Genomic DNA, 25764 nt, shown 5'->3' with positions numbered 1-25764 from the left:
GGTGCACACAGACTGGGTCAGTTCAGCAGGCGATGGTAAGAAATCTTCCAGCAGAGATTGGCTTCGAGGAGCAAGCTATTGTTCAGCCCAGAGTTCTGCTTCTTGGTGTTCAGATGTTAAACAGCAGACCGTGAGGCCAAAGATGGTGTTTACCAGTTGAATGTCAAACAGCAGACTGCGTGTGAGGCTAAATAAGTAATGTTAAAACTGTCCAAAAGTCCAGAGGCTTCAGTCATGTGACATGGCCCATTATTGGTTAATTAACAATCAGTTTCTGTTCTTCTGGCCAGAATTGCAAATCCCACCTTAGGTGAAAGATGAGGTGGCTATTAGCATTTCTTCTCGTATAGCGTGTTCCGATCTCTCTCAAGTTCAAGTTGGGGAACCGGTTTGTCTTCACTTCCTCTGCTTTTGCTGTTTACAAGGGGTGTGTACAATGAAGTGTAAGATTTCGCAGGCTGGAGAGGAATTCTAGTGTTCTTTTAATTGCTGTCAGAAGCTTCCACAACAAAGGGCCAAGCCTGTTATCATGTGACTTGTAGCAGCCATCTTTCTGGTTTAGCAGAAAGTCTTTTTTTTAAATGACAGAAGGATAAAGTTTTGGATTTCTTTTTATGGGGTTATGTTGACCTAACATAAAACTTCCTGTCAACATATATCTGCATCTTCCGATGATGAGCAAGAATAGCTTTACTAGCATTCCATGAGAACTGTTAAGCAGATGGAGTTTGGAGTGGCAGATGGATTTTAACCATGAGTTGTGTAAGATAGTATACATTCCCATTTCAGGGAAGCAAATAATAAATAGCACAACATAACATTGCTGGCTGTGTACTGAATGAGATAAATAGTAGAGACAAAGGCAATTAATCGGATCCAGCAAATTTGGTCGGGTTGTAGAAAGACAGTGATGAGGTCAAGTTTTGACCAGGCTCAGAATGAGAATTCAAGAAGATTATTAATAGTTACTCTATTCACTTCAAATCAGATGGCTCGCTGATGGAGAGCAGTGTGGCATATTAATTATTTTATATTGTTAAGTGAGGACGAATTGTACTGATTCAACAAAATGGATCTGACACATTGATTTGCTTTGAAAGAAAACAGCTGAACAATTTGCACCTGACCTTTTCTTATCAACTGATTTCTCAAGACTGCCTTCAAAAATATTGGAGGAGCCAATGTGCAAAAAGGGACACACACTAGTTCAGACCATAGGGATTTATAGATTACACCACTAGATTAGTGGTTTGTATGGTTAGATATTGGGCAGTATGGGCAAAGATTTGGATATAACTGTCTTAGGCCCTCTTATAGAAAGAACCAACACTGCTGTATCTGAGAGAATCTGTTAGACAAAAACCTAAACTTCTGACAAACTCATTAATAAGTCTTTATGAAATGCTGCTGAAATGTTCTGTATGTACTCAACCCAACATTTCTTTGTAAACTTCAAGAAAAAGAATAATTTAGCTGAATAGGGCGGCACAGTGGCACAATGATTAGCACTACTGCCTCTCAGCACCAGGGACCCGCGTTCAATTCCGGCCTTGCGTCTCTGCATGGGTTTGCTCCGCGTGCTCTGGTTTCCTCCCACAGTCCAAAGGTGTGCAGATTACGTGGATTGACCATGCCAAATTGCCTCTTAGTGTCCCAAGATGTGTAGTTTAGGAGGATTAGTGGGGTAACTGCGTGGGGTTATGGGGGTAGGATCTGGGTTGGGCCTGGTTGCTCTGTTGAAGAGTCGGTGCAGACTCAATAGGCTGAATGGCCTCCTTCAGCACTGTAGGAATCCTATGATTCTATAAATAATATAGCCGGGATTCAATTACGAATGCGAATCTTCATTTTGAGTGGTCTGTTTAACACAATATGCCATTACTTGTTGAACTGATACGTATGAATATTTTTTTTCTCCTAGATAATCCAGAAAGTGCAACCAGATGCTGTGGTGTTAGAACTTTGCCAGAGTCGAGAATCACTTTTAACATTAGACAAACAGGCATTGCTAAATGGAGCCAGGGCGTTTGACTTCCATGAAGTACCGCAGTTAATAAAGCAGGTGCAGCTATTTTCATCAAGTTGTTAATTACTGTTTATTTTTACATTGTCACGGGAAGTTCTGAGCTGCTCTCCTGTTTTCTTTCATTGATTATTTCCTTCCGGACAAACTTTAAATGTGATGCAGAAATTTCAAGCGGTGCAGCTGGTCTTCTGTTATTTTTGCTCATGTTTGTATTTCACAGCAGACAATGCAAATTATGTTTTTTTAAAAATTCATTCATGGGACATAGGCGTCGCTGGCTGGCCAGCATTTATTGCCCATCCCTAGCTGCCCGAGGACAGCTGAGAGTCAACCACATTGCTGTGGTTCTGGAGTCACATGTAGGCCATACCGGGTTAGGATGGCAGATTTCCTTCCCCAAAGGACATTGGTGAATCAGATAGGTTTTTCCGACAATCGGCCATCTGATGTGGCAGGATTCGAATGTGGATCACCAGAACGTTAGCTGAGTTTCTGGATTAATAGTCTGGCGACAATACCACTAGGCCATTGCCTCCCCTTTGTATACTTATAATTAGAATAATGCTACACCAGCAATTTAAAAATGTCAGTGATGCAGGAAATGTTGCATTATTTTCAGTACATTTATGCCAACCAGCATGGAGGCCTATTGTTGTTACTGAAACTTGAAAACAGTTACATTGCACCACTGGTCTGAGACTGGTAGTTATAGAGGGTGAATGGCAACTGGCAAAACCTGAGTAATACCGCTGGCTGTGCCCCTTGGATCTAGGAATTACCCAATAAGGAAAGAGCTCTGTGCATGTGTGCTTACTCCCATATTCGGTGTTCTGTTCTCCCATACTTTTAATGTTCAGTAAGTAGTCTCACAACACCAGGTTAAAGTCCAACAGGTTTATTTGGTAGCACGAGCTTTCAGAGCGCTGCTCCTTCATCAGGTGATGAAGAAGCAGCGCTCCGAAAGCTCATGCTACCAAATAAATCTGTTGACTTTAACCTGGTGTTGTGAGGCTACTTACCAGTCCAACACCGGCATCTCCACATCACTTTTAATGTTAGGAGAGGACAGATTGGAAGTTAAAATTCCTCATAATGGGAAGGACCAAGGGCTTGAACTTCCAGGCAATCCAGCCAAGCTCCTGCCACAGCTTCAGAAAGAGATTAGCTGAACCTCCAGAGAAATGACCCAAACAAATATTTATAATCATTAAGGCAATTTCCACCAACTTTCTGCTGGAAAATCCGTGTGAAGCTTCCAGGTTTCAATACCAAGCATTGGCAATGGCATGAAAATCTAATGGAACATCTTTAAATTATAGCAAAACACTACGGATGCAGGAAATCTGAAATAAAAACAGCAAGTTCAGTAAATAGTCATATAATTGCGGCTGAGCAGAAAAAGGCCATTTGGCCCATCAAGTTTGCAATGGCTCTCTGACAGAGCATCCCACCCAGGCCCTTTTCCCATTAGCTGAGGTATTTACCCTTCTAACCTCCCTAACTTACACATCTTGAGCTACTAAGGGGCAATTTAGCATGGCCAATCCACCTTACTTTCACATCTTTGGACTGTGGGAGGAAATCGGAGCACCCGGAGGAAACCCACACAGGCACGGGGAGAATGTCCAAACTCCGCACTGTAACCCAAGGCTAGAATGGAACCTGGCTCACTGGCACTGTGAGGCAGCAGTGTGCCACTGCGCTCTACTCAACAGGTCTGGCAGCATCCGTGCAGGGACAAACTGAGTAATTCTGAAGAAGAGTCATATTTGACCCAAAACATTAACAGGGCATCTTTAAACATGGCATCATACCAGCCTGGAGCTATAGTTCATTCTACTAATGCAGGTGATCCTAAAATAAAAAATATTTAACCAGCTAAGGATGGGAATTTATTCAGATCTGCTCCTGCTCAGCAGCTGTAACTTTGTCAACATTTATGTGGGCGAAGTGGATTTTTACAACACTTCTGGTGAACTCCAAGAAAATTCCCAACCCAACCGTTTTTCATCCCTCCTTTAAAGAATGTAGAAAAGGTTTTAATCCAAAATGATATCTATAAGTTACAATAATGTATTGGAGTAGTTACTCTTTGCTGAAAAGAGAGACATGTCAAATCTTTTTATCTTACACTCATCAGGACACTTCTCAAGAATTGGTTGGCAATCAGCATTCTCTTTGCACACAGTACAAATTGGTGTTTTCCTCTTACAATGGTATTCTTATGACTTGTGATTTGATTTGATTTATTATTGTCACATGTATTAGTATACAGTGAAAAGTATTGGTTCTTGCGTGCTATACAGACAAAGCATACCGTTCATGGAGACGGAAAGAAGAGAGTGCAGAATGTACTGTTACAGTCATAGAAATCATAGAAACCCTACAGTACAGAAAGAGGCCATTCGGCCCATCGAGTCTGCACCGACCACAATCCCACCCAGGCCCTAGCCCCATATCCCTACATATTTTCCACTAATCCCTCTAACCTACACATCTCAGGACACTAAGGGCAATTTTTAGCATAGCCAATCAACCTAACCCGCACATGTTTGGACTGTGGGAGGGAACCAGAGCACCCGGAGGAAACCCACACAGACACGAGGAGAATGTGCAAACTCCACACAGACAGTGACCCAAGCCGGGAATCGAATCCAGGTCCCTGGAGCTGTGAAGCAGCAGTGCTAACCACTGTGCTATCGTGCCGCCCCTAGTCATAGCTAGGGTGTAGAGAAAGATCAACTTAATGTGAGGTAGGTCCATTCAAAAGTCTGATGGCAGATGTGAAGAAGCTGTTTTTGAGTCAGTTGGTACGTGACCTCAGACTTTTGTATCTTTTTCCCGACGGTGTACTGATGAGTGCAAGATGAAAAGCTTCGACATGTCTTTTCTTTCAGTATTACTCGAGTTCTGTACTACCAATTGGCTGTTAGTTACTATTTTCTTGCTATATTTTTCTTTGTTTCTCATTCCTGTCTCTTGCTGCCTCTGTTTTTCTTTGCTCTCATTCTTACCCTTAAGTTCTCTTCACCCAACCGCTCCAATTTCTCTTTGGCTGTTCTCAATTTCACCTCATTTCTTTTTGTTTCTCTTGCCATTCAGTCACTATTCAACCATTCAGTCACTAAAAATTGCATTGGACGGGCAATGAACTGGACTGCAGTCGTTTGTTTGAGCATATGATGTATTTTGGCCTGCACCAGTTCAGGGTCTAGAATCAAGAACCTTGATAAGAACAAGTTTGCGGAAGCCTCGACTGGTTTGCCTCGTTTCCTGATGCAATGGGGGCAGCTTAGCTGTCTGGAGGGAGGCATTCGGCTGCGGGCAGCTTGGATGGTCAGTGCTCCAGGCAGCCTACTGGAACTCCCTTCCTTCCTGGTTGTTGTCAAAGGCTCCCCTATGGAGAGGCTCCCCTTCCCACAGTGGTGACCTGGCTGCTTTTCTATTTTCTAAGTGACTAGGAGGGCCTTATGTTGAAGTGCACTCCCAGTTATTTGCAAGCCCCGTGCTTGTAAGACCATATACTGTAGCAGCAGAAGTAGGACGTTCGACACATCGAGTCTGCTCTGCCATTCAATGGAGTCATGACTGATGACTCATGGTTGTCTGAGGCTGGAAGGCCTCTGATACTCTTTCCAGCTTCAAGAGCCTTCCTGTTATTTTTAATTGGACTCATGGCTTCATGTCAAGTAAGGGATGCCATTCCGGATCGGTGACTGTTTTCCCCTGGTGGTGTGTTCTGGAGCTGGGAGCAGTGGCGATTCCTGTTTCCAGCTCCCAAAGCCAAAATCCAGCCCTTTGTCTCTCTCTTCCATCTCCTTCTCTTTTCCTTTTGTGGGACCTGACTCTAGGCTGGAGACATTCCTTCTCCAAGGTAGCTATAATGCGTTTCTCGGCACTCAAACTGTTGTGCATTTTTTGTTTGCCTCTTGTAGTTAGGAGTGAAGCAAGCATTGTGGTCAATGGTGTTCCTGAAGATCTCAGCTTACCTGATTGAGCAGCTGGGCATCCTCCCAGGTGGGGAATTCCGAGAAGCTTTCAGAGCGGTAAGGAATCTCGCTTTACTATGCTGTCATCATGATTTTCAAAAATCCTTTCCATGCACATGACTTACAAGTTGCTTTCACCAAAATATTCACTGCTGTCTGACCATAAAGCTGATAGCTGTTGTTAAAATTTCAGTGCTATTTTTCAGCGTAAGCCCCATTTTAGCCTTTATAAATCCTGTTGTGGGTGCATGGAAGTATCCTATAGGATATTTCCTACAACATGAAATGGAGTTAAAATAGAAAACGAACCCGCCATCATGTTAAATTTAGACTTATTAACAATTAGTGAATGATTTAATGGGCGGCATGGTGGCACAGTGGTTAGCACTGCTGCCTCACAGCTCCAGCAACCTGGGTTCAATTCCCTGCTTGGGTCACTGTCTGTGTAGAGTCTGCATGTTCTCCCCGTGTCTGCATGGGTTTCCTCCGGGTGCTCTGGTTTCCTCCCACAGTCCAAAGATGTGCAGGTTAGGTGCATTGGCCATGCTAAATTGCTTCTTAGTGTCCCAGGATGTTTAGGTTAGAGGGATTAATGGGGTAAATATGTGGAGTTACGGGGATAAGGCCTAGGTGGGATTGTTATTGGTGCGGACTCGATGGGCCGAATGGCCTCCTTCTGCACTGTAGGGTTTCTATAATTCTGTGTTTCTATGAATGGTGTCAATGTTGTTCAGCCAATGTTGAGCTAGCCAAAGCACTCAAAACTAGTGAAATGATTTAACTAAGTGTTAGGAAAATCTGTTTTAATGTGCGAGATATCAGTGTACTCTGTGTTCAAGTACATGATCCCTTTGGACTGGAGGTTTTACCCTTTTAACAATCCATGCTATTAATTACTTAAGAGCAAGGTCATAAATTGATAGAATCAATCGCTTCAGTGTCAAAATATCTTTATCACCTTGTGGTTAATTCTTCAGCTGGATTTACCAGTCCTCTGGAGGTTGGCTGGTAGGCAGGAGATTGGTTAAAATGGTTGTGGAAAGCATTGGGAGGGAATCTCTCATCTTCCCGCTGTCCTTGAGGCATCTTAGCTGCAGCGGGAGCCTGAGCGGCATATTGGTGCCAATTAATGGCCAAATTAAGGGCTAACTCCTGTCCCCAGCTGGCATTTTACTAGCACCAGGGAGCCTGTTGCCTTGTGGGGAGACAACCAGGTAATCCTTGATGGCCACTCAGCAGGTTCTTGTGGGTGGAGAGGGGCCCTCCTTAATGCCACTCAAATGCCCAAGGAGGTGCTTCTCTCTCCATTTACTGGGACCTGCCTGACTGGCCCAGCAGCGTACATAAAACAAGCTTATCTTGTCTCTGCAGCCTCAACAATGGCCACCTCTAATGGCGGTGCAGTCATGGCTGCTAGACTGCTGGTTCTCTGCTTGGACAGCAGCTTTCATAGAATCATAGAATCTGTACAGTGCAGAAGGAGGCCATTCAGCCCATTGAGTCTGCACTGACTCTCTGACTGAGCATCTTACCTAGGCATATCCCTGTAACCCCACGTATTTACCACATTAATTCTTCTAATCTATACATCTTTGGACACTAAGAGACAATTTACCATGGCCATTCAACCTAACCCGCACACCTTTGGACACTAAGGGGTAATTCAGTATGGCCAATCCACCTAAATTGCACATCTTTGGACTGTGGGACGAAACTGGAGCACCCGGAAGAAACCTACGCAGACACGGGAAGAATATGCAAACTCCACACAGGCAGTAACCCAAGGCCGGAATTGAACCCAAGTATTGTGCCACTGTGCCACCCAGGAGGAGGCAATGTCCTCAATTGGACAGTCTGCCTGGAAATGGCCTCAGGATTGACCCTGGCGGGTGAGGCACAGTGGTTAGCACTGCTGCCTCACAGCGCCAGGGACCTGTGTTCAATTCCCGACTTGGGTCACTGTCTGTGCGGAGTCTGCACGTTCTCCCCATGCATGCGTGGGTTTCCTCCGGGTGTTCCAGTTTCCTCCCACAGTCCATAAGATGTGCTGGTTGGGTAGATTGGCTAAATTCTCCTTCAGATACGCGAACAGGCACCAGAGTGTAGTGACTAGGGGATTTTCACAGTAACTTCATTATAATGTTAATATAAGCTTACTTGTGACACGAATAAATAAACTTTAAACTGACAGTAAATTGTCACCCAGGTCCTGAAGTTGGCCAATGGTGTGCGGGATAAGGGTCGGTAGAAACCTGCTTTTGGTCCCAGCATATGACTTCTTTCCTCTTTTGAAAATTCAGCTCCTCTTATCAGCTTCTCAAAGTCCCTGGGTGGGATTTTCCGGCCGTGCTCATCCCAAGGCCAGAAAAATCCGCCCGAGGTCAACAGACCTTTGCATGGTCTGCCCCCACCTGCTGTGATTCCCATAGTGGGCAGGACAGAAAAATTCCACCCCCAGTCTCCGAATCATCACTAAACTGTTCTCGATCTGATTACCAATCTAAAGACATGTAAATGCCAGAATGGGATGTCATCCCTGGCTTCCCATTGTGGTTATTGTAGCTGTCCATTGTTGTGCTATTCCTTATTGCCCATTTTCAGTAACAAATTTTAAAACGGGGAGTAGGCCTTAGGCTGCGGCACAAATTAATATTGGTATTTACAAATCACTAACCTCCCCTGTTTATTTACACAGACGTTATTAAATTTAATATATGAAGGAAGTTTAAAAACTGTTTTAATATCATAAGTTGCAACATATTTTATAGATTTAAATGTATTTGTGTGTATCCCTGAAACAAAATCAAAGCTTATGATAAACTAATTATACACTTAACAATAATGCACAGTAACTGTCATTGACAATAACTAGCAAACATGAAGAATCAAAAATTCAAACATTTGATTTGATTTATTATTGTCACATGTATTGGGATGCAGTGAAAAGTATTGTTTCTTGCGTGCTATACAGACAAAGCATACCATTCATAGAGTACATAAGGGAGAAGGAAAGGAGGGGGTGCAAAATGTAATGTTGCAGTCATAGCTAGGGTGTAGAGAAAGATCAACTTAATGTAAGGTAGGTCCATCCAAACAGTCAAGAAGCTGTTCTTGAAATTTATTGTAACCTATCTATATCTAGTTTTACCTATGTAAATATTATGGGTGGGATTCTCTGGCCACGCTTGCCTGAAAATCAGAGATTCCTGCCCAACTTCAATGGACCTTTACATGGTCCACCCCCCCGACCGCTAGAATTCCAGTGGCAGGCAGGATGGGAGAATTCCGGCCTATATATAGTTATAACTAATAAACACCACTCTACTGCTGTTATGTATTTGAAATATTCTCTTCTAGGCTCAGAAAACGCCATTTTGTAATATTTACCTTGGGGATCAGCCAATCTTCATTACTTTGAAAAGATGTGCTTCCACACTTTCCTTCTGGAACCTGTTGATGGCATTTGCGGGTCTTGTTTACATCAAATTCAAGCCTCAACCATATGGGTATGAAAAAAGCTCTGTTTCGTTAGATATTGGCTGCATCTTTGATGATGTTATTTAGCACCTTGTTGTTGGACAGTGATTTTACTTCACTCACATTGAAAAAGCACAAGAGGAAGTACATTGTTGCCCAAAGCTTCATATGACCAAGAGCCCACAGGAGTCAATGTTCTGCATAAATTTGAAAGAAAATCAAATGAACTTTATTTTCTGGACTTGCTGTCCAGTTGAGTAACACGGGCGATACTACATTTATTGCCCATTCCTTGGTCAAGCTTAAATAGAACCATAGAAAATTACAGCTCAGAAACAGGCCTTTTGGCCCTTCTTGTCTGTGCCGAACCATTTTTTGCCTGGTCCCAGTGACCTGCACTTGGACCATATCCCTCCACATCCCTCTCATCCATGAACCCGTCCAAGTTTCTCTTAAATGTTAAAAGTGACCCCGCATTTACCAATTTATCCGGCAGCTCATTCCACACTCCCACCGCTCGCTGCGTGAAGAAGCCCCCCCTAATATTCCCTTTAAACTTTTCTCCTTTCACCCTTAACCCATGCCCTCTGGTTTTTTTCTCCCCTAGCCTCAGCGGAAAAAGCCTGCTTGCATTCACTCTATCTATACCCATCAAAATCTTATACACCTCTATCAAATCTCCCCTCAATCTTCTACGCTCCAGGGAATAAAGTCCCAACCTATTCAATCTCTCTCTGTAACTCAGCTTCTCAAGTCCCGGCAACATCCTTGTGAACCTTCTCTGCAAAGATCAAAGAAAGAACCAGGTCAATGAATGTCTAAAGTTGATCATATTCATTTGTTAAATAGGAGGGTAGGGGGGTTAATTTAAACAGCCCTGATTACTCTTCTCATTACCCACCCATAAACCGAAAGGAATTTTGGTTTCTGATTTCCCTCTTTATAATTATTTTCCCCAACTCTTCAGCTTGTCAGGACCCCATCATCTGTTAATAACTCCACAGTAAACTCAAGTTAAGGGAAAAGAAGAGGGTTAGTTTATTTTACACACACACACAAAACACAGAGAGGGGTTTCACAACATTCGTCACTTTTACACTCATACAATAAAGGAGAGATAAGGGGAAAGTAGGGATACAGGGCCAGACCATGATAAAAATAAAAGCCGTGGTTTCACGTGAGTCCAGAGTTCAGAGTCAGAAGTCCAAGGTTCCAATGTTCCAATAGTTCACAGTATGGATGAGGGCCAGATCTCGACAGAGCTCTTTCTGCTGCTACCTGTTTGATGATAAAACGGTAGACTGCCTGGCTTTAGTTTCATGCAGGTTCTAGCAGCTTGGGGGAAGTCATGTGACATACTTCTCACTGGCTGTTGACAAAGGATGTATATTCCCAGGTCTGGAATTTCGAGATGCCAAATAGAGGAGTTGGGCCCCTTTTTGTCCTTTATTAATATACCGAGGATGATTTTCCAGCCTTGATGTGCCGAGCGCAGATCACACCAAAACCATAAAATAGAGTGCAGGCCTAAAAAATAGGTTTTGCGCCCAGCGCCAACAGTTTGCAATCATCTCAGCCCCTTTCTAATGGTGCAAAACCTAGGGCATGAGGCCGATCAGTATATTTAAAATGGCATTTAAATATGTTCAGCCCATTCGACGCCGGATTCTCCCAACTCCCAGATTCTTCTGACCCTCGGGTGCTGCGTGAGCCCAGCGCGAATCACTACTGGCTTCCGCTCGTGGAGAGTAGGCATTATGGCCACGCTAGGGGGCTCAGATACCATTGAAGCCCCCAGGTGGTCGAGGACATGGCAGGACAGTGCCCATCTGGCACCCTGCCACCCACCAGGCTCCCTGGCAGCTCCCACCTGGCACCCTGTTCATCCGCTGCCCTTAAGATGCACCAGTGTCAGGAAGAGGGAGTAGGAAGACCTAGCGACGTCTGGAGTCTTCCATGTGGAAGGCCCCAGTGCAGGCTCCAACCCTTCCTCATCCATCCTGGGTCCCTGGGTCACTCCATGGGACAGTGGAGCAGCAGGACGGAGCTCCAGAAGACTCGGTATCAACTGGCTCTGTGAGCCCTGGAGGCCCAATTGCGTTCACCCCACAGTGTGCAAGGCCTCGCCAATGGCTCTGTGAGTCTGGGCCAAGCTCTCGATGTCCACAGTATCTGCAGCCATTCAGTGATAGCCCGCTGTGACTAGGCCAAGCTCTTGAGGGCTGCAGCCATGACCCATTGTGTCTTGAGAATGCTCCCGAGCCTCTCAGCCAAGACCCACTGTGACTCAGCCATGGCCTACTGTGCCTTGGCCTTGGCTTGGGCTCTGCTACCCATGGCGACCATTTCCTGATCCAGGCTTTCCACCATGGACGCCACCATTGCAGTTTTGGTCTGGGTACCACGCAGTGCACCATCTCCTGCATCTGAATGCTGTGGGACTCCTCCCAACAGCCTTGCAGTTGCTGCAGTGTTGCTGACAGCCCCTCCTGCATTCCCCGGCACTGTTGCTGCGTCTCCAGCAACTGAGGGAGAACTAATCGCAGTAGCACAGCATCTGACCTGGGGCGAGCTGAATCCTTGCCTCCTGCAGACCTCTGCGTGCCAGAGGGCTTGGACTCCATATCAACGGCTACGCAGTGTGCATCAGAGAGTGACCTAGAAGCCCCACCATGAACTTGTCCAACCAAGGTGATTATATCTACGCTGGTGGATGGTGTAGTAGAAGACTGTGTACTGGCCTCGGAGGTTTCCTCAGGGCCTTCCTCTGAGAGTTCCTCTGAGCTGTCACAGAATCACAGAATGCTACAGTGCAGAAGAGGCCCTGTGGCCCATCGAGTCTGCACCGACGCATGAAAGGCCCTGACCTGCCCACCTAAACCCACTTGCGAGCACTTGGCCCATAGCCTTGAATGTTATGGCGTGCCAAGTACTCATCCAGGTACTTTTTAAAGGATGTGAGGCATCCCATCTCCACCACCCTCCCAGGCAGCGCATTCCAGACCCTCACCACCCTCTAGGTAAAAAGGCTTTTCCTCAAATCCCCCCTAAACATCCCACCCTCACTTTTAACTTGTGTCCCCTTGTAACTGACCCTTCAACTAAGGGGAACATCTGCTCCCTATCCACCCTATCCATGCCCTCATGTCTTGGGGCGTCTCAGAGGGAGCAGCAGAGGGAGGCGGCAATGTCTGTTGGGCCGGGTACATTGGGGTTGTCTCCTGCAACAGAGGACACAAGGTTCAGTGCAAGAGAGGGGCATGTATCTGGGCAGCATGTCACTTACTTAGAACCATAGACCATAGAAAACTACAGCTCAGAAACAGGCCTTTTGGCCCTTCTTGTCTGTGCCGAACCATTTTATGCCTAGTCCCACTGACCTGCACTTGGACCATATCCCTCCACACCCCTCTCATCCATGAACCCGTCCAAGCTTTTCTTAAATGTTAAAAGTGACCCCGCATTTACCACTTTATCCGCATACTTGAGATATGTCATACGAGTGAAGGTTTTATTGATGCTCACTTCCTGGTGGCACTCCGACTTGGCTGTCACTCATGGTCCTGTCCTCCTCCTCCACCACCAGATTCAGGGCTCTGTCCTCAAAGGGATTTTGTCGGCAAAACAGGACTGGCAAGATAGTGAGCAGCGAAAAACTGGGCGCAAACTTGATTTTTCGTCTCTCACACAATCTTACTGCCTCGCCGCGCCTGGTAAGATCATGCCCTTGGCCTCGCACGTAATCTTCTCGGCTCACCAAGCCGAATGACCAGTGTGGAGAGTTGGTAAGATAGCGCCCGATGAGTCTCTACTGTTTGTCTGAAGGGTGGAAATTACTCTGGTATGAGTCATGCCTAGTCAGGATAAAATCTTAGTCCGTGTGGAAAAAGTAAAGTAATAATTTTGTAAGAGTAACCAGTTTGATGCCTGCCCTCTGGACTGGGACACATTGGGCAGAATTTTACATTCGCCCAAGGTTTGTACGATCCTGCCCCAGGCCAATGGAGAATGCCGTTCTCCGAGCCTCGCCCGCCCCTGCAATCGGGGCGGGCGTGCCGGCAGAATTCCGGCCATTGTTTCACAATATGTGTGGTACATCTTTTCTGAGTGACTATTCGAGAAAATTCGGTGGCTTCTTTTTTTGACAGCAATTTTCACTCAAATATCCGTTAATGAGGTTTTAATTGCAAGTGTTGTTGCGTTTTAGCAAAATGATCATGAAGCAGTTGAAGAAGAAGGATGGGTTGGAGGAAGTCATGATGGCAATGCAGGAATTTCCTGAGTTATATCGTATTTTTGTATCGGAGCGGGATGCCTATCTAACTCAATCACTGAAACAAGCGGCAAAGCCTATCATACTGCCTAAAATTTTACAATGTAAGTATATGAGCTGTTCTGGTTGTTTACCATAAGGCTCTACTTCTGTGAGAGTGAAGATTAATTTACTGGATTTCTCGCAAAAAGCCTCTCCTCTTCTAATTTAAATGGAACCCGAATTGAAATGTGCTGATCATTCAGCAGGGTTTAATTAGCTTCAGAAACCTGTCCAAGCAAGACATGCATATAATATTAATCATTGTGCATCTCTCAAATGATTAAACAGGCACATAAATCACAAAATAATGGTTTGGACTGAATATCTGGTTGTGCAGAAGGTACAGGAAAACAAAGGGCAATTGATTCAGAAATCCATCCATCTGGACGGGATTCAGCCATTTGGAGAGGGATCAGTGTTCCTTTACAGTAAGCAATATGGTACCATGGCCGGGATCTTCCCGGATATCGGCAGGGATGTCAGGCAGGGAAAGTGGCGTTGAAACTGTCGACAGCAATGGCGACTTTCTCCAACACATCGTCTAGGACTTAGAAAGAAAAACTCCAAGGGACGATACCATGATGTATTGCTGGCAAAGCGGCCTCTGATTCACCTACCCTGTCAGCAACTTAGAAATGCAAAGATGGGGGTGCCAATTTTAAAGCCCCCCCCCCCCCCAGCGCACAGAGACAAAACCAGTTAACCCTGAAACTCCCCTTGGCATTGCCTGGGCATTATGCAGGCACTGTCCTGGCACTGCCCAAGCACTGAATCCACCCGATGCAAACGGGAGTGGAAAATCCTAGCCCAGGTCTTTTTTTGGGTAATCTGGGTCTCACTGTGGGTGCAGCTCCAGTGGAACATCTGGAAAACATGGCACAAACCATGAGGAACTCATCACGAAGCAACATCTTAGCAATGTTGCTTCAAAGGGCAGATGTGAAAGTAAGGGCCTTATGGAGTCATCAAATCATAGTTTATCTGTCCTTAATATTGCATTGCAAAGAACTCCTAAATTCCGTTTGTCCATCATATCCATTTTTTGGAATGGCTGTTATTCTATTTGGATATTCATATCTTGTAGTGTTGTTTCTCTGTTTGATAAAGAACCATGAACCCAATTTTAGCATTATCTACTCTTGATTAGATGAGGGAGGGTAAAAAATGGAAAGTAACAGCAGATTACCTTCCTCGTACAGTTAAAATGAAAGAAAAATATACGTATTCATTCATCCAGTATTACATTGAAATGGGAAGCCATGACAAGTTACTCATAATTTAAAAGACCCATGAATTAATTTCTATGACCAAAAGCATTCGGTTATAATTTCTATAACTTCCTCGGAACGGGGATCAGTGGCAGATTGCCACTCCATACCGACTCAACCTGTACTAAAATTCTTAAGCGCCTGTCTCGCCCAATCTTCCTGACTCAGGTCGAAGTGTAAAAGAATTGAAGCAAAAGAGGACACACCAGCTTTTTTACAGCACTAGTTGCTGTAAAGCAGGTGAGTTTAAAGGTCCTACTGAAAATAATAGGCCAGGGAGGGGTGGCACGGTGGCACAGTGGTTAGCACTGCTGCCTTACAGCGCCTGGGACCCGGGTTTGATTCCCAGCTTGAGTCACTGTCTGTGCAGAGTCTGCACGTTCTCTCCGTGTCTGCGTGGCTTTCCTCTGGGTGCTCTGGTTTCCTCTCACAGTCTAAGAGACGTGCCGGTTGGCGCATTGGCCATGCTAAATTCTCCCTCAGTGTACCCGAACAGGTGCCAGAGTGTGGCGATTTTCCCAGTAATTTCATTGCAGTGTTAAGCCTACTTTGACACTAATAAATAAACTTTAAACTTAAAGAACGCAAGTGTCTAAGGTAAGTTAGTGGTATGCAGGGGTGGGGATGGTTTGGGGCCTCGAGGACTCTGAAATTGGGGAGAGGGTCAGAGATTGTGGGGACAGGGGAGGGGGGGGGTCAGGTTCGGTCAGGTCAGGGGTCAGGTCGAGGAGGTGTTGGTGGGATGAATACCATGGGAGTGGGCTGCTTAGTTGCGGTGGGGGGAGAATGTGAAGGGGATGACCCGTGCAGGAATCAGTCTGGGTATTTAAAATAGTTACACTGAAGTGAGAAGCGCTTTTATTTCTTCTAACTCTTTCAAAGCAACTATTGGCATAAAACTGTCAGAGCCATCTGAAGTTCGCGATATAAATTGCTTTGTCACATGCTTCACAGGGCAGTGCAGTTGTCTAGGAGAAATTAGCATTTCTGGACAATTGCCATGTAAACCCTTACCTGGGAACCTCTCAGAGGGATTCCCCACTATATCTTTGGTGTATCCCCCAAATCTAATGCTGGGGAGCCAGTATGTTACAGGTAAATAGTTATTGTTCATTTTTTCTGGATAGTTAATGTAATCACGTAATAAGAATACAGATGTTAGCCCCTCTCACATCCTGTCTCCCAATAGGATTCATTGCTGCCTTTTGCGGGCTTCCCACCATAGTCCTCCTCTTTCTAGGCATTTAGCTTGAATATTGCAGCGAGCTGTGTTACTTAAATAACTTAGTGGCCAGTTGTTAAACTAAATTTAGCACCAGCTATTTTCAATTTTCACAGCAGGAAATTTAAATTTAGTTTTAACAACTGGCCACTAAGTTATTGAAGTAACACAGCTAGCTGCAATATTCAAGCTAAGTGCCTAGAAAGAGGGGGACTATGGTGGGAAGCATGCAAAAACTGCTAAACCATTGACATGGCCGTATCAAAATTGTTCCTTTTAGTATTAAATTCTGCGAACAATACTTGTCCATTCTTTGAAGTAATTTGGTCAAATCCTAAATATATATTTCATAGAATCCCTACAGTGTAGGAGGAGGCCATTCAGCCCATCGAGTCTGCACTGAGTCTCTCACATTGTCTTACCCAGGCCCTCTCTCCTGCCCTATTCCTGTAACCCTGTGCAGTTACCATGGCTAATCCCCCTAACCTACGCATCTTTGGACACTAAGGGACAATTTAGCATGGCCAATCCACCTAACCTGCACATCTTTACACTGCGGGAGGAAACCAGAGCACCCGGAGGAAACCCACGCAGACATGGGGTGAACGTGCAAACTGCACACAGACAGTCACCCAAGGCAGGAATCGAACCCGGGTCCCTGGCACTGTGAGGCAGCGGTGCTAACCACTGTACCAATGTGCCGCCCTGTATTTTTAAAATACAGTTTTCCAATGGGACAATTATTTAAGATCTGACTTATCATTTCTGTTAACAGCTCATCCTCAGAAAGTTATCCCATCAGTTGTGGTCGGAGTGGTTGGACTTGGTCATGTAGCTGGAATAACAAAGAACTGGAACAAGCAAATAGATACCCAAGAATTGATGAAGTAATATATTTTGCATTTCTGTTCACTGAAGTTTTGTAGTTTAAGTCTTCTCATTTATTTTTATTTTATTTGTAAATTACCCTCTTCTCTTCTTCACATGCCATGCACCATGGATTATTACACTGTCAGGCTTGTGCAACTTGCTAAGAAGTGCATCAAAACTTTGCAGGTTGATCTCCCTTGGTTTTATGTATGACAATGGTATTTAATGGTAGATCAGCTACATTATATGTAATACAGTTCACCCATGACATTGCTCACTGAGGGACAAATGAGATAGCTTATTACAATTAGGATGTTGTGCTGTGAAACCTGTAGAGGCCAATTTTCAATGTAAGCCTCAACCTACTTCTCACCTAAATAAACAGGTGGCTAGCAACTGAAAATACGTGGGTGGGGGGGAGGCCACTGGGGACACGGGGAAGCTCTTCAGCTGCTTCATTAATGCCTGATGCATGTTTTAGCCAGGTTTTGCTAAAAGCCTAGCAGTCTGTTCACCTCAAACAGGTGAGTGATTGTTTGATCAGCAAAAGAGAGGGCTATGTCAGCTCTGAGAGGCTCAGGTGCAGTTTTCAGGTACAGGTATGCGACCTGTGCCCCCCGGCATGTTGTTTCCACTGAGGCATTGAGTTATTTAAAGAGCCCACTGAAGAATGTTCAAAGTAACAGCTCGAGAAGCTTTCAGGATTATTTCTGGTCAGTCCAAAAGGAACAGAAAGTCCAATACTGACCATTGGAGGCCACCAGCCCTGGAATTTCTTCCTTCCCCGCTTCCCCAGGCCTGACCCTGCCAACCGGCTCACCTTAGAAACCAGTCACTTTCCCTAGTTTGATGCCTGCAGTTCCCCAGAATGACTTAGCCATTTGATATCCTTCCTACAACGTTTAATGGATGTTATTCAGGAATTCTTGTCAGGAAGTTCGGTATTCATTTTGTTTAGTCATTTAAAAGTAAAGAAAAATGGATATCCTAGTAGTAAACCATGCAGTCAATTTCTCACTGATACTTGGGGAAATTTTAACTGCACTGCCCTCACCTCACTCCACTCCACTCCTATCAAAACAGCCAGGAATGGATCATGTCAAAGAGGGGTGGGGAGAGGTGTGGGAGGTTGTTAGATGAGTAAACATGTCATGAATATGTTTACATCGCAGTTAAACCCTATGGACATTGGGATGGCTGAGTAAACTGTGCTGGAGAAGTGGGCCAATGATTAATATGTGAATGCGAGTCTGTTCCTAAGATTTTGGGAGCCATTTTGATTTAACAGCTGAAGGCCAGGTTTCCCAGAAAAACCTGGCAGCTAAGGAGAGATAGGAACAATCATGCCCATTAGGTAAGTGCTTTTACAGCACTGCTTGTAGGCAAGGAAGAGTAGGAGTGCTTCCTGTGGCTCCCCAAGTAAATTTGTTGTGCATTTTATTCCCAACAACCTCTCCCTCCTGATCTTCCTTCACCGCAATCCAATCTGTCCCACCATGATCTCTCCCCATGCAATCTCTCCCCTCCATCTGATGTTTACCCCTCGATTGCCCCCGTGATCCAGTTTCTCCCTATGATCTCTTCTCCCTCCCTGTGACATCTGCACACTCCCTCAAACTCTCCCTCTTCCCCTCCTTACTGCTGCACTCCAAGTTGCCCTCACGCCCTAACTAATTCCTGATCTTTCCAATTGCTGGGGGCTGTCCACAATAGTTCCTGTTTCTGTCACCCGAACAGCCATAGAGAAACAGGAGTAAAAAGAAACTTCAATGAGACCATGAACTTTTGCACAAGTTTGAAAAAGGACATGCTGGAAGTCACTCCATCCACAAAACTTGCCCAGCCCAAAAAACTGGCCTTGCCGCTTGAATTGAATACATCACCATTATGGGGCGGCACAGTGGCACAGTGGTTAACACTGTTGCCTCACAGCACTAAGGACCTGGGTTCAATTCCGGCCTCGGGACACTGTCTATATGGAGTTTGTACATTCTCCCTGTGTCTGCGTGGGTTTCCTCCGGGTGCTCCAGTTTCCTCCCACAGTCCAAAGATGTGCAGGTTAAGTGCATTGGCCATGCTAAATTGCCCCTTAGTGTCAGGGGGATTAGCAGGGCACATATGTGGGGTTACGGGATAGGGCCTGGGTGGGATTGTGGTCAGTGCAGACTCGATGGGCCGAATGGCCTCCTCCTGCACTGTAGGGATTCTATGATTCTATTATGGGTTTCCATTGCACTCTTCAAAGAAGCTCATCAAAATAAGCTTTATTTTTAGTTGCAAGGGCAATGATAGGCATGTTTTTAAAGTCTTTTTATATAGTATTTGTCATAAAGGAAAAATTTGAAATTAAACAAAAATAAAATAAATCTTTCAGGATCAGAGAGGTTGTTCAGCAGTAGTTATAACATGGTCTGTGGTTAAAACAGTTACATCTTCTTAACAAGGTGTAATTCTCAGGGTTTTTATATTATGATATTACAGTGTAAAATTGTGCAAAAACTAGTTTAGATCATCGCTTAAATGTTTGACTTATTTTTAGCATAGTTTAATGCAAATGTAGAATTTTGAGAATCATGTGATAGCTGCAGTATTTTTGATGGTATAACCCTCAATATGAAAGCTAGTTACTGATTTATCAATCTAGTTTATAATGTTAAAGTGGAATATGACTTCCTTTGTTTGGTTAGTATTTAATTTACCACTGGGGCAATGGTTGGAAACTGAACAAGAATAGAAAAGTGAATTTATTTTCTTCCTCACAGGGAACAGCGAGGGGAATCATGTTTTTCTATTGTAACCATGGGTGTCACAGTGGCACAGTGGTCAGCACTGCTGTTTCACAGCGCCAGGGACCTGGGTTCTATTCTCAGCTTGGGTCACTGTCTGTGCAGAGTCTGCACGTTCTCCCTGTGTCTGCATTGGTTTCCTCCGGGTGCTCCAGCTTCTTCCCACACTCCAAAGCTGTGCAGGTTAGGTTGATTGGCCATGCTAAATTGCCTCTTAGTGTCAGGGGGATTAGCAGGGTAAAAACATGGGGTATGGGGATAGGGCCTGGGTGGGATTCTTGTTGGTGCAGGCTCGATGGGCAGAATGGCCTCTTCCTGCACTGTAGAGATTCAATGATTCTATGATAATCATTGTCAGTTCAATCGTTTCTAAAGATTGCTATCCATAGTGTACCCTATGGAGGAGCAGGAAGCCACTGAGAGTGATTTCTAGTTTTACTGTATATGTCTGCATGTTGGAAGATATTGCAGGTTGAAAGTTGCAACGACAGTGAACATGGACATTTTCACCATTGTTGCAACTGCAAAAGCTACCACTCTTTCATACATCAATGAATGCTTTTTAATTTAGGAATTTTTTTCAATTACTTCCTAAAGCACTGCCTGATTGCATTGATCCATGAAAGATTTTTGATTTTGGGCTATGTAATTGAGCTGGAATGGACTTGAACAACAAATTAACTTTGCAAAAATTACCACAGTTCTGAGAACAAATTCTCTCTGATCCCCATTTGAACTTAAAGCAGAAACTCTTAGTCAGTTTGTCTCAATTAAAAACACAGATTCCAGTTTCACAACTGTATCATTCTCAATGTTGTCTAATAATTGTTCTTTTCATTTACAGGTTGCCAAATCCTTCTCTGACTACAAGAGTTCTCAAGATTTTTTTTATTGCTCTGTTTTATGGCCTGAAGACCTTCTTCTATTACAGAATTGCACAAACATTGATGTGGTTATTTTATTAAACACAGATGATTGATTAATTTCAAGGAAAGTTCATTGCAAATGTATAACCTTATGAAGAATGAGATTTTTGTTGCTATAACCCTCTGTATGAAAAGTTGATTGCTGATCTATCACTCTAGTTTGTAATGCCATATGACTTTCTCCTGTTAAGTGAGAATATAATTTGCCATAGTGATTGGGCTTTTCTATTAGAAGCAAGATAATGGTAGATTCAGCAAGGAACAAATCAGTGCTATAGCTAGTCATGGGCAGAGGAAAATTAGTGACAACATTGCACTCTGTCATGACTTAAACTGTGAACATTGCAATGCCCTTTTTTTCTACTGAGTAAAATGATTTACCAATGCGTGTTAGCAATGCGGATTCTCGGCTTCTGACTGACATAGGCCAGGAAATCATGGGCATGCTGAGCACCATGGTACGTTCATTAACATGTTGAATGATTGGCACCACATCTACAAACATCCACTCCCTCCACCACCCCGACGCTCAGTAGCAGCGGTGTGTACTATCTACAAGATGCACTGCAGCAATTCTCCAAAGATCCTTAGACAGCACCTTCCAAACCCATGACCACTTCCATCTAGAAGAACAAGGGCAGCAGATACATGGGAACACCACCACCTGCAAGTTCCTCTCCAAGCCACTCACCAGCCTGACTTGGAAATATATCGCCGTTCCTTCGCAGTCGCTGGGACAAAATCCTGGAATTCCCTCCCTAACGGCATTGTGGGTCAACCCACAGCACATGGACTGCAGTGATTCAAGAAGGCAGCTCACCACCACCTTCTCAAGGGCAACTAGGGATGGCCAATAAATGCTGGCCAGCCAGCAACGCCTATGTCCCATGAATGAATTTTTTAAAATGTTGAGAAACTCCGATCAAAATTACATTATTTTGCATTGCAGAAAAAAGGTTTACTTTCTCAAGTATTAGATGCAAGACAGTGGGCAGAATTCTCCAGCCATTCACGCCAACAGGATTCTCCCATCCTGCTGCAGTGAATAGAGATTTGGCTGAGTGGCAAATTCTCCATCTCCTCTGGCAGCGGCTGCAGGGCGTGAACAACCCGAGAATTCCAGCTGGTAATTATGTGTAATTTTTATTCCGAGATGATTATGGGTTATGCAATACTTCTTGTTACTCTGCTTTCTAAAGTAATCTACCTTTCCTTGATTGAAAAATTGCCAATGGTGAATCAAATCAAAATGAAAACTTTTTTGTGACTATTTTAAACAATTAAGGCATCTTTGATAAGTTTTTGGAGGAGGATTTAATCGTAACATGAAGGAATATTTGGACTGATTCACTCTTTACCTATGGTAGAAGGAAATTGTGCATGCTGAATGCAGCTCCTGATTTTAATTGTATTGTTTGGAGGGGGAATGGGTTTTGCAAGGCAGTAGTTGAAGGCTCCTGACAAGAAAGGGTGGAAAGAAGGACAATGAGTTTATGGCTTGCACTCACCTCTTGACATTGTTAAGAACCTGGGATCAAATAAAGATTAAAGAATTGGAGAAAAGGAAATTGATAAGGATTCAGCTGCATTGAGGGTTTATGATATGCGGATTGGCCTGGTAATCAGGTGAACAGATATTTACCTAAGTGAGGCGGAGAACAATAGGGCATAGAATTTCAGGTCCTAAAAGGGAGAAAGGGAATGGATGTGGCACTTAAATGTTAAAAGAGTGACCTCTAAGTCAAGTTGTTTACATAAGAAGGGCGAGATTCTCCGGCCTCCCAGCCGCGTGTTTCTTGCTGGTGGGATGTGGTGTGTTGTTTGCCAGTGGCGAGATTTTCTGGTCCTGCCACTGTCAATGCGAATTCCCATTGATGTCACCCCACACCGGCGGAAAACCCGTGGAAGGGGGTGTGCTGCCGGCAGGCCGGCGTGAACGGCCGGAGAATTCCGGCCAACAACATCAAAAGGAATAAACAGTATATCAGTGGTCCTTAACTGGAGGGGATTGCTGACTGATGACCAAGATCAGAGCCACACTCAACTGGAAGCTGGGCTCTCCCAAAACAAGCTGTTGCTTGAAGTCAGCTCTTTTAAGTCCTAGGTGGGTTACTCTAGGTGGGTTACTCTAAACGAGAAGGAAGTTTTCCAAGGAGAGATACAAGTCACATGTGGTAATTATGGCTGGACTTGGCTCATAGTGTCAAAATCTATGGGGAAGGTATATTCTCAGAGTCTTGGTAGGTAGATTTGGAATGGGCTTAAATTAATTATAATGCATGTATACCCATTAAGGTAGTTAAGCGTAATTTTTGTTCTGTGTTGTTGCCTTTCTTGTGTGTTTTAAAGTGCAATAAATGCTTTTTACTTCAATGGTTATAACAAGATTGGAACTTTCCTCTCTGGTTTTCATCCTGTTCCTCATGATACTAACTTGAAAAATAAACAGTTCAGAACTGATGTTCCAGGTTTCCCTTCTGGAATTTGGGGGTACCTTGCTTTTAACATCAGTAGGATTAACATCACAGGCGCTGTTTTACCATCTCACCTCACCCGGCAAAAAGCACGGCGAGCTGGGAAACTAGCGGCCAACTACAAAAATCGGATTGGCGCCCAGAGCCAAATGGTTTTCCATGTTCCCGACCCTTTTCCAACGGTGTGAATCGCTACACACCCAGATCAGCATATTTAAAGTAGCATTTAAATATGCATAGCCCATTCGAAACACACCAGAAGGAATTTTCCGGCCTTTGGGCAGGGCGCCACGATGGCAAAAATCGGGGCAGGCCTCCACTAGCGCAGACCTGGTGTGATGCTCATGCGTGGAGGTCATTGAGATCTCCTGAGTGGTCAGGGGCATGGCCGGGCAGTGCCCACTTGGCACTCTGGAGCTGTCCACCACCCAGCAGTGGCCACTTGACATCCTGGCGGCGCTAGTTGGGCACTGGCAGTGTGTCAGGGGCAGTGCCGGGGGGAGGGGGGTGGTGGGGTTATGCGAGGGGGGGTCATGCAGTGGTGGATCTTGGAAGTGGTCAGGACAGGGGTGTGCTGAGATTCCTGATGTCCCGATGTGGGAATCCCGTGTCAGGGGTGGGGGACACGCTGCCCACCGATGAGGTGGGGTCCCCATGTCAGTGAGGGGGTCTTCCAGTGCACTGTGAGATCGGGGTGCCCTTGCAAATGGCACCCGAGCTTTCTGCAGCCGGCTCGCTGGCGTGTTTAGGCCTTGCCCCCCCTCAGTACCAGCGCAAAACTCACCACTCTCTAAAAAAGTGAGTGAATGTTGAAAGATTGTGATGTGGAGCACACCTGAGAGATCGATGCAGTTCACCACGTTTTTCTTACCGTTGTCACAAGGCATTTTGAGAAAATGTTGTCCCAGGTTGATACCGGAGATGAGGGGTTTGGATTATGAGGAGAGGCTGAGGAGATTGGGTTTGTACTCGTTGGAGTTTAGAAGGATGAGGGGGGATCTTATGGAGACTTATAAGATAATGCGGGGGCTGGATAGGGTGGAGGCGGAGAGATTCTTTCCACTTAGTAAGGAAGTTAAAACTAGAGGACACAGCCTCAAAATAAAGGGGGGTCGGTTTAAGACAGAGTTGAGGAGGAACTTCTTCTCCCAGAGGGTGGTGAATCTCTGGAATTCTCTGCCCACTGAGGTGGTGGAGGCTACCTCGCTGAATATGTTTAAAGCGCGGATGGATGGATTCCTGATCGGTAAGGGAATTAAGGGTTATGGGGATCAGGCGGGTAAGTGGTACTGATCCACGTCAGATCAGCCATGATCTTATTGAATGGCGGGGCAGGCTCGAGGGGCTAGATGGCCTACTCCTGCTCCTATTTCTTATGTTCTTATGTTCTTATATATGTTTAGACACTGGTACGCAAATATGGATATATTTTGAGCTCTTTAGTTAATACAAGGTATGCTTCTAAGTGTTGGAACATATTAACATGCTACTGTTGCAGATTACAAAAAATAGAAGTAATATTGCAAATTTCTAAGGAAGGGGAATCAGAGAGTTTAAAGAGTGAAATTATAGTTTTACTGCTTTCCGACACTTTCACCTCTTAGTCATAATAGTGTAGATTCAAGCATCATTTTAGAATTTGAGGACTTAATCGACATTAGAATGGAGTATTGAGGAAATGCTGCATTTATGGAGGTGACAAGTGAGATACTATCTGTCAAAACCCATTTCCTGGTGCTCAGGTTAGCATTCTCCGCCAACATCACCAAAAACAGGTTCACCAGTCATTTATCTCATTGCTGTTTCTAGCACATTTCGCTGTGTGCAAATTAGCAGTAAGGTATAGCAGTAATTAAACAGTAATAAGTAATCCATATTGTTATTGGAGCACACTCTGAGAATGTGAAAGGAACATGTGAGTTCTCCCTTCAAAGCATTTTCAGTGTTGGAGAATAATTTTGGACTTTGATGTTGGTACACTGGTATTGATGCAAAGTGACGTTGGGACTATATTGACTCCCAAGTGAAATATTAGGTACGCAACCTGACTTTTTCAGCAAACAGTGGAAAGACGAACCTGAAACCAGGACTAAAAGTTAAATTTATATCAATGCAGTAAGTTGTGATGCCACATTTTAAAAGCATTTAGGCAATCCTTTGGAGAATCATAGAATCCCTACAGTGCAGAAGGAGGCCATTTGGCCTATCGAGTCTGCACTGACCACAATCCCACCCCGGCCCTATTCCCGCAACCCCATGTATTTACCCCGCTAACCCCCCTGACACTAGGGTCAATTTAGCATGGCCAATCAACCTAACCTACACACCTTTGGACTGTGGGAGGAAACTGGAGCACCCGGATGAAACCCACGCAGACATGGGAAGAATGTGCAAATTCCACACAGACAGTG

General features: G+C 44.7%; 1 protein-coding gene across 1 annotated transcript in view; it reads left to right on the top strand.

Moving 5' to 3' along the window:
* LOC144507965 (traB domain-containing protein-like) overlaps positions 1-23257 on the top strand; it is a 38102-nt gene extending 14845 nt beyond the window's left edge. Inside the window, exons 4-9 of the mRNA XM_078235575.1 lie at positions 1922-2062; positions 5962-6072; positions 9373-9521; positions 13700-13869; positions 17073-17184; positions 20798-23257. Of these exons, the coding sequence (XP_078091701.1) occupies positions 1922-2062; positions 5962-6072; positions 9373-9521; positions 13700-13869; positions 17073-17184; positions 20798-20918 (804 nt within the window). The 3' untranslated portion in view covers positions 20919-23257. The remainder of the gene's footprint in view (positions 1-1921; positions 2063-5961; positions 6073-9372; positions 9522-13699; positions 13870-17072; positions 17185-20797) is intronic.
* Positions 23258-25764: the final 2507 nt, after the last annotated feature.

This window comes from Mustelus asterias, chromosome 19 (assembly GCF_964213995.1).
Source record: "Mustelus asterias chromosome 19, sMusAst1.hap1.1, whole genome shotgun sequence".
Lineage (NCBI taxonomy): Eukaryota > Metazoa > Chordata > Chondrichthyes > Carcharhiniformes > Triakidae > Mustelus > Mustelus asterias.
This window is presented reverse-complemented; position numbering and strand designations above follow the sequence as displayed.